Source organism: Streptopelia decaocto (assembly GCF_964273445.1).
Source record: "Streptopelia decaocto genome assembly, chromosome: 5".
Classification (NCBI taxonomy): Eukaryota; Metazoa; Chordata; class Aves; order Columbiformes; family Columbidae; genus Streptopelia; species Streptopelia decaocto.
In genome coordinates this window covers 71992546-72001702 of record NC_138659.1, presented here as the reverse complement: position 1 = coordinate 72001702, position 9157 = coordinate 71992546, and the positions used below count along the sequence as shown (strand labels likewise).

The window sequence follows — 9157 nt, the reverse complement described above, 5'->3', positions numbered from 1 at the left end:
CTGAGCTGCAGCGTGGGCACCAATGAGCTGCAGCATGGGCACCAACGAGCTGCAGCGTGGGCACCAGAGCTCTCAGAACCGTGTCTGAGCTGCAGCATGGGCACCAACGAGCTGCAGCATGGGCACCAGTGAGCTGCAGCGTGGGCACCAGAGCTCTCAGAGCCGTGTCTGTGCCTGTCCCTCCACCCTGGCACACAAGGCACCATAAATCAATGCACAAACATAGGCAACTTTCTTCTTGAACAGTTCTTCAATTTAGAATTGTTTTGTTTTGTTTTTTCTGACGAGGACAAATTTGCCCCGAGTTCCTTAGCAGAACAAAACTGATTTTTAATGATGCGAATTAAATACAAATTTCTCGGCAGATTTCCTGTGGTCAGGCATAAGAGAAGCTGCTTGGGGCACTGGTGTGCTTGGCGAGGCCGCTCTCTGAAGGGGCTGCATGCACACAGCGTGCCCCGGCTCCCCAGCCACCCTCCAGCTGTGCCCAGATGTGCGGGGCCAGGACAGGGCTCTGCAGGGTGCACGGCTCCCGGGCTCCTCTGAGAGCTGCTCTGGGCTTGTGCGAATGAAGGAGCCCAGATAAAGTCCTACCTAACGCTCCCTGCTAGTCGCAGCAGGTCTAAGACTGAGGTGTGGAAAACCTGTGTGTTAAGGATGGACTAAAAGCTGGGGAACTGACCCCAAAAATGTCTTTGCTCCACTTTGTCTGATAATCCATTGGCTGTACTGAGTATAATGCACATATAACTCAAATCCTGACCTCACCTTCCTGGAAAGGTTGCAGGTTGTCACTCCTTGCTGTTACAGTAAGTCACCAAAAATTGACCAGAAGGTGCATTTACTTGGGCTGCCTGATTGTCTGCTGCAGAAAGGCACAAATGAAAACAATTCCACCTAGAGAAAATGCCTCTAATTCCATAACCAACACTTTACCCATGCTCTGGCTAAATAAAGTAAAATTTTATATGTTTGTCTTCATGAACTCACAGCAGTCAATCAGTATCTGTTTTCAAATGGCAGCACCAGTCTTTACAAAGTGCTTTCCTATTTGGAGGGCCCCTGCTGTCTGCTTGGACAGCAATGCAGCCTCAGTCAACATTAAAAAGGAGAAGAAATTAATTATTATCTATTTCCAGGGCCTGTGCCATTGTTTTGAGGGCTGTTGGGGGCTGGTTTTGAGGCCAGCGCTGGTGCTTTTGCTGTCAGACATGGTTCCCCTTGGTATCCACGGGCAGTTTTATGCTGTCTTGTGTAACTCCATGGGGTGGTCACCCCGTTATTCAGCTCAGGCTCTTCGGGGTCCAGCACTGGGGGATCTACCGGGGTCAGCAGGTCAGAGAGGTTCTCCTGCCCCTCTGCTCTGCCCTGGGGAGACCACACCTGGAATATTGTGTCCAGTTGTGGCCCCTCAGTTCCAGCAGGACAGGGAACTGCTGGAGAGAGTCCAGCGCAGCCACCAAGATGCTGCAGGGAGTGGAGCATCTCCCGTGTGAGGAAAGGCTGAGGGAGCTGGGGCTCTGGAGCTGGACAAGAGGAGACTGAGGGGGGACTCATTGCTGGGGATCAAGATGGAAAGGGGCAGTGTCAGGAGGATGGAGCCAGGCTCTTCTGGTGACAACCAGGGACAGGACAAGGGGCAATGGGTGCAAACTGGAACACAGGAGGTTCCACTTAAATTTGAGAAGAAACTTGTTCCTGGTGAGGGTGGCAGAGCCTGGCCCAGGCTGCCCAGGGGGTTGTGGAGTCTCCTTCTGTGCAGACATTCCAACCCCCTGGACACCTTCCTGTGTAACCTCATCTGGGTGTTCCTGCTCCATGGGGGGATTGCACTGGGTGAGCTTTCCAGGGCCCTTCAACCCCTGACATTCTGGGATTGATTCTGTGATCCCGCTGGTCCGGGAGGTCTTTGGGATCCTCGGAGCCGCAGCTCATCTGCCCCGGCGGCTCCCGCCCCCGAGTCACCGGGAGGGAGCACGGGGGAGCGGGACCGAGCGGCACCGAGCGGAACGGAACGTGACGGAACGGGACAGAACGTGACGGCCCGAGAGGGGACGCACAGCTCCGCCCCCCCCGCCCCGCTGCGGCGGCCAATGGGAACGGGGCGGCCGCTGACGTCACGCGGCCGGTCCCGCAGCGGTCAGTGCGTGTCCCGCCGCGGCCGCAGCACCGTGTCCCGAGTGTCGCTCCGCCATGTCGCGACACAGCTCGCAGGACGAGAACCTGCAGGGTAAGGGCGGTGTCGGTGTCCGTGTCCGGGCTCCCTCCTGCGATCGCGCCGGCCTGCGCGGCGCCGAGGCGCTCGGTCGGTCGGGCCGCCCCCTGGGCCTGCCGGGCAGCGTCTGCCAGCGGCCCCGGGCGCGTCTGCTGGGCGGTGTGTGCGGGTGCCGGGATCCGCTCCGTTAGCCCCGGACCGCGCACCCCGCGGGGATTGCTCGTTAAACCGGGTGCGGAGCTGCCTGGGGCCGCGGGGATGAGCGTGGGGAGCACGGCTCGGTCCGGCGGCCGCGGTGCCGCTCCGCGGTCGGTGCGCTCCGGGGTGAATCCCGGGGGCAGAGCGGGGGCAGCCGCACGCACCGTGTGTTCAGCAGGGCTGGAGGGAGCTCACCCCGGGGGCAGCGCGGGGGCAGCCGCACGCACCGTGTGTTCAGCAGGGCTGGAGGGAGCTCACCCCGGGGGCAGCGCAGGGGCAGCCGCACGCACCGTGTGTTCAGCAGGGCTGGAGGGAGCTCACCCCGACAGACCTGCGTGCGGCGACATGAACTGATTTACACGGTGGTTTTAGCCACTGAGGGACGCGTTCTCATCTTCCTGTGGCATTTCGCCTTTTTGTTTCTAGTTTTGAAAGCCATCTATTAAGAAATTAAGATTTCCAGAGCTACCTGAGTGCTTTTTTTAATGCTGATCTGTACTCCCACAGTGTGTATCCTGGGCTGGAACATCATGTAAGATCATTCTCCTCAAAAATCCATCCCTACAACTCAGTCTGTGCGGTTTGCGTTGCCACGCTAGACGTGCTTTTATCTGTTTATATTTCCAACTTCATAAAAATAGGGGCTTTTTTACCTTTAAAGATGATACAAGAGCATATTCCTAGTGCACTGCCACAACCTGACCCTCAAGAGTGCCTAAAAGAAGAATGTACTGTGATCCTTCTGTTACAGTTTTCATCCTCTCCATGTTTTATCATGCATTTTTCTTTTCTTTTTTTTTTTTTTATTTTTAAGCAGAAGCGAGGCTGAATTTCTGTATTCACCAAACAGCAACAACATTTGAGTTTTCAGGGTCTGTAAAGCCCGTTAATGCTGGATCCAGTAGGACTGCAGTCGGCAGCGCTGGTTTGCTGTCTGAGGCGGTTCTGTTCGCCTGTGGTGCTGATGGTTGTTGAGATGTGATGGTGGCTCCAGTGCTGTGTGTCTTTCCAGGAGAAAACAGCTCCCAAGGGCTGTACAGATCACTGTAGTGCAGCACACGGGTCCTTGTGCTTTGGGAGCAGGGGGGATGTGTGAGGAGCTCCAGCTGGACACTGTCTCCTTTAAACCTCCGTGGTCGTGATCGTTCTTTGGGCTTCTATCAGTTTGGGAGGAAAGAATAGGGAAAAGTTAGCCTGGGTATAAACACATACCCAGACACATACCATGTACTGTCACGTGGAGGGGAAAACAAAACAAAACAGTTGTGCAATAAAAGCGGCTATCTGGAAAAATGCTGCTTCAAGACTCAGTAACCCAGTAGTTTCCATTCAAAAGATACTGTGGTTATCTGGCTTTTCAGAAGAGAAGAAACCACGTTATTAATGCAGATTAAGCAGTTTGGCTTCTTGCTGTTTTCATTTCATTCGCAAACCTTCAGTCTCAACCACAGTATCTTTCTTCATTTGATGTTTCTGTTTCACGCTACATCTCTGCATTGGCGTCTCCCCCTGCATGCCGGTCAAACCTCCTTCCTCCCTCGTGCTGTTCTGACCTGGTTTGCTCCCCATGCTCTGCCCCCGTCCGTGCGTCTGCCCCCGTCCGTGCGTCTGCCCCAGGCTCCTTCTGCTCTGCACACCAGGATCCCGGGAGTTTCCCCTGCCCACTTGCTTCTGCAATAACTGTTGTATTTCCTGCAAACTGCTGTTTACACACATCAACATGTTACATAGGTAAATTCCACTGACATTTGTATAATTCACTTATATCTGTCCCCTGAGCTGGTTTGTAAAGGGGACAGCAGGTACGTTGTGCATGGGTTACTCGTAGCCCAGAGAGAGTTGTTGTTGAGCACACTCTTAAAAAAACAAAGCAACATGTGACTCCGTGTTAAATATACTGCGAGTAGCAAACACGTGATCTGGTCGTTGCCACATATCCTCTGTTGCTTAACAGTAACACCTAAAAACGCTTACTGAAAAAAGGCCGAACAAAGCACAGTTATGGGATTCTCTAGCCTAAAATATTTTTGATAAATGGATAAATAAACTTTGGCAGAGAAAGTCCTTGAGATTATTTTATTTGCAAACCGCCTACGCTGAACAATAAAAATGAAGCTTATCCTGCAATAAAAGATCTTGAGCTGCAGGAAGAGACACGATGTACTGAGCAGCCTCCCCGCACCGTGTTTGGAGCCGAGGCGTCGGCGCTCGCGCTGCTGCCTTTCAAACCGCCCGTCGCGCTGGGGAGGACCAGCAGCCTCATGGTTTAGGTGCCTTTCACACGAACCCCTTGGTTTATTCTGGTTCTGTTTGCGATTCTGCCGCCAGGTTCCTGGGTAGAGCTCCACTTCAGCAGCAATGGCAACGGCAGCACCGCCCCCCCGACGGGCCAGGAGCAGGTGCCTGCCTCCATTTCCATTCACAACGGCGACATGGAGAAGATTCTCCTCGATGCTCAGCACGAGTCTGGAAGAAGCAGCTCAAGAGAAAGTTCTCATTGCGACAGGTGAGCAGAGCGCTTGGGCGGAGGCACAAAGCCATTTTCCTGCACAGGAGGAAATACAAATACAGAAATGCTGACATACGTGTATGTATATACACACGCACATGCATGTACGTATATGCAGAGAGAGGAAAATTTCATGCTTAAAAGGCTGGTATTTAAATACTAGAGTAACATTTGGGTAGAAGCCTGTCCTGAAACCAGAAAGAAGATGCAGGGAGAGGACGCTCGAAGACTTCCTGCATCTCGTGGAGATGCCATGGCAGGGGTTTGGTGCCGTGGCGGGGTTTTGGTGCCATGGCAGGGGTTTGGTGCCGTGGCGGGGTTTTGGTGCCGTGGCGGGGTTTTGGTGCCGTGGCGGGGCTTTGGTGCCGTGGCGGGGTTTTGGTGCCGTGGCGGGGCTTTGGTGCATCTCGGTGAAGTCCAGCGGCAGCAGCCGCTCTGTGCGTGGCTGTGCTGCGTGTGTGCAGGCAGCAGCCTTGTCCTGGTGCATTGAATACTCCGGGGCCGTCATGCATTCATGTGTCTGATTGTAATGGGCTCTGAAGTCTGCAGCCTAAAGCTTAACAGTGGGATGCAGAACTTGCTAGTTTGAATTCAAAGCAAACCCCACTTCCATTCCCCATCTTCTGCCCATTGTTATTTAATAAGTTGCAGAGGCCAAATCATACAGCTTCCCAGGCATATCTATGCACTGCTGAAAACCAGCCCTGTGCAGTCTGCTTGGCAGATTGTTAGGAAATCAAAGATTAATTGAATATGATGGCTGGATTGTGTCGCCCGCTGACAGATTAATCTCTTAAGGTAGGGTCAGGGCACTCAAGCTCTTTGGGAGAACTCTCCTTACAAGCCTTATGGGCTGGCTTTTAGTTCACACCACAAACACCGTCACACAGAATGTAACGAGTTGTTTGTTCCTTGCTCTTCTCTTCGTCAAGCCCTCCTCGTTCCCAGACACCTCAGGACAGTCACCGAGCTCTGGAATTAGAGAGTCACAGCAGCGGAGAGAAGAACAGCTTTCAGGTAAACAGCCCGTCTTGCTTGGGGAGAAAGCATTTCTTACTCTTTGTTTAAAAAACAGCATTAAGAAATAAGAGGTGAAGCTGCTAATATAGAGACTTAAATAACTTAGTAACTTCAGTTAAGGTTTGCAGAATCAGGCTTTGGGTGTTTGCATCTGACTTGCATGGAGTTTGTTTTTTAAACTAACCTGAGATATTTGAGAAGGATTGAAGTGCCCCGATTTCTCGTCTTTCCAAATGGGTGGGTTCTCAAGTGCAGTATTGACAGCACTTACCCGTGGGGTTTAACTTCACGCAGTTGTAGGTTATACAGCTGTACCAACAACACGTAGGTGTAGTCGGTTCTCAAAACGACAAGAAAAGCGCTTGGTCCCGTTGCCTCGTCCTTTAGCTGCAGCTCCCGTCATGGCTACAGCTCCTACAGGAATCACCAGCTCCGGGTCAGCTAAATACACGGCTGGAAATCAATTCTATTGCCAGAAAACTCCTCCAAAGTTTTAAGATCATTATTTAGGCTTTGAGAACAACTGATCAGAAGTTAGAATACCATCAGAATTAAAGTTCCCTGGGCAGTTTCATTTCCATTCCTGCGTGTGTACGTGTGCATATATAGCTGGTTTAATTCTGTGATCAGATGCTATTTTTATCGCAAGACCTGGGCTCCATTTAACGCGTGTGTAAGACGCGAGCAGCTCTCTTGTGATTCAGCTTTTCTGCTGTAATTCACTGGATGGAAACAGAGCCCCAGTTTGTCCGAGGCTGATCTCCGCACAGATAGAGCTGGGCTGGCTTAGCTGCTCAACGCCGGCCCAGCAGCCGCCCGGCTTTACCAGGCTGGGATTAGAGTATTCATAGTTTCACTGGCTCGTATTCCCACGCTCGAGGATGGTCAGAGGCACGGCGGCCGGTTCTGAACACAGGCAGAAAGCTTCTTGTGCCAAATGCCGGGCAGATGCATGATTGGAGATATTTTCAGGTCCTAGATGAAACAATCCAATGTGGGGCTCTGGTGTTTGGCATCCAGGGTAGGCTTCAACACATATGGGCTGTGGACGTGTGGTACGGACTTTTCCCTTCGCATCTGCTCTGAGGACAGACTTCCCTCAGCCCCATCCTTAGGGGGAGATACTTGAGGACAAGGGGTCTGGAGAGTCCCCAGCGGGAGGGGATGGGAGGAGCGAGCGTGGAGCCGTCCCGGTCCAGCCCGCCCTCTGATAACGGCTCTTCCTTTCAGTCTGAAGAAGATTTCCTGGAGAGGAGGAGGGAGGTGGAAAGGCTCCTGAAGAAGAACGCAGACTGGATATGGGACTGGTCCAGCCGGCCCGAGAACATCCCCCCAAAGTGAGTGCAGGCGCTGGGCGATGAGCGCTGGGCGGCGAGGGCTGGCGCCGGGCGGCGAGGCCTGGCGCCGGGCGGCGAGGGCAGGCGCCGGGCGGCGAGGGCTGGCGCCGGGCGGCGAGGGCTGGCGCCGGGCGGCGAGGGCTGGCGCTGGGCGGCGAGGGCAGGCGCTGGGCGGCGAGGGCAGGCGCTGGGCGGCGAGGGCTGGCGCCGGGCGGCGAGGGCTGGCGCCGGGCGGCGAGGGCAGGCGCCGGGCGGCGAGGGCTGGCGCCGGGCGGCGAGGGCTGGCGCCGGGCGGCGAGGGCTGGCGCTGGGCGGCGAGGGCAGGCGCTGGGCGGCGAGGGCAGGCGCTGGGAGCTCAGCCGCAGCCCTGCCCGTCCCGTCGCAGCTCGGTGACGCTGTCTCTGTGTCTGCCCCTCACCCCAGGGAGTTCCTCTTCAAGCACCCGCGGCGCACGGCGACGCTGAGCATGAGGAACACCAGCGTCATGAAGAAAGGAGGGATATTCTCAGCGGAGTTCTTGAAGGTTTTTCTCCCATCTCTGCTTCTCTCTCATTTGCTTGCCATTGGACTAGGGTGAGTTTTAACCTAAAAAAAAGAATGCAGATTTTTTTAGCTGTGTTCTCTGAGGCCTAATTCTGCCTCCCGGTTCCCTCACTGAGCGTATGTTGTTGATCCTCAGGGTCTACATCGGGAGACGCCTCACGACCACGGCTTCGAGCAGCACGTTCTAAAGGCACCGGCGTTGGGAAGCAAACGCTGAGCTGGGAGCACAGGAGGGGGGAGCAGAGGGGCCGAGCCCGCGCTGACCGCGTGGTCTGTAACCACTGTGGTGCTGGTTCGGGAAGAGGGAGAGAGACAGTAGAGCTGAGGGATCAGATGCAGCCTCCAGATCAGCCCCCAGAGCATGGTTTAGATGCTGTAACATCCGCTGTATTGCTTTGTAGTGAAGTATCTTTGAAAATTCAACCGCTTGGTGTTTCAGAACAAGCCTGGCTTTAATAGAGCAGTTGTGCTTCAGCTGGGCATTCACCTGCACTGCTGTCCTGTTGTGCTTCATCCGTGTGAGTGTTCATCGCTGCTGCTGCAATCATGACAACAAGGGATTAGCCTAAACAATGTGTGGCCTTATGTATCTCTAGGGGAATGCGGAGCCTTTCCCTCGCTGGGGCAGCTCCCGGTCGGTTCTGCTCGGCGCCTCGTGGCCGCGGCACCGTCAGCCGCAAGAAACGAGCGGAGCACAAACTTCCCTGGGGTTTCACTAGTTCAGAGGGTGATGCACAACAGCCTGAGTTCAAATTTGGACTTTAGTGCCTAATAAATAGTTTCTTTTGCAAAGACACTTATTTAAGTCCCCAATTATTAGTCGTTCCTTCTGTTGTATCTACTTGCAGACTACTGCTTCTCAGCCTTCTCGTCTGTAAAGTAATAACATTTGCATCTTATATTTGCCTCCTCCTTGTATAGATTTAAAAAAGGGTTGCTTGCATATTTGTTTTTACTAATGGAATGCTTTTTCATTCAGTGATTTTACCTTATTTAATGAGAAGAAAATGAACGTTTGCCAAAATAACGTGTTTTATATATTTAAATAAAAAGGTTCCTTGTGGATTCAGAGTTCTCTCATTCCTTTTTCTCTAGTAATTGTTGAAAGCGGCTGACAATGCTCTTTATCTTTAAACGAGAGCTTCACCCTGTTCACTTGCATAACTGACTTAAGTTTCTGTAGGAAACAGCTTCGTTGCTTGTTGTTGAAGCGGCCTGTGGCTCGGCCGGCAGCAGAAGCCACTCGGTGAACAGAAACTCACTGAACTCGCAGATGTGCATTTGAATTTGTACTGTCATCAACATTTACAAAATAAATTTGCTACTTTACCCTTA

At 53.3% G+C, this 9157-nt stretch overlaps 1 protein-coding gene across 1 annotated transcript; it reads left to right on the top strand.

Moving 5' to 3' along the window:
• Nucleotides 1-2076: 2076 nt before the first annotated feature.
• On the top strand, nucleotides 2077-8887 carry BNIP3 (BCL2 interacting protein 3). The gene is made up of 6 exons (XM_082054656.1): nucleotides 2077-2230; nucleotides 4742-4919; nucleotides 5855-5939; nucleotides 7173-7279; nucleotides 7703-7852; nucleotides 7959-8887. Exons 1-6 carry the CDS (start codon nucleotides 2194-2196, stop codon nucleotides 8008-8010), a joined length of 609 nt encoding a protein of 202 aa, XP_081910782.1. The 5' UTR covers nucleotides 2077-2193; the 3' UTR covers nucleotides 8011-8887.
• The last annotated feature ends 270 nt before the right edge of the window (nucleotides 8888-9157 follow it).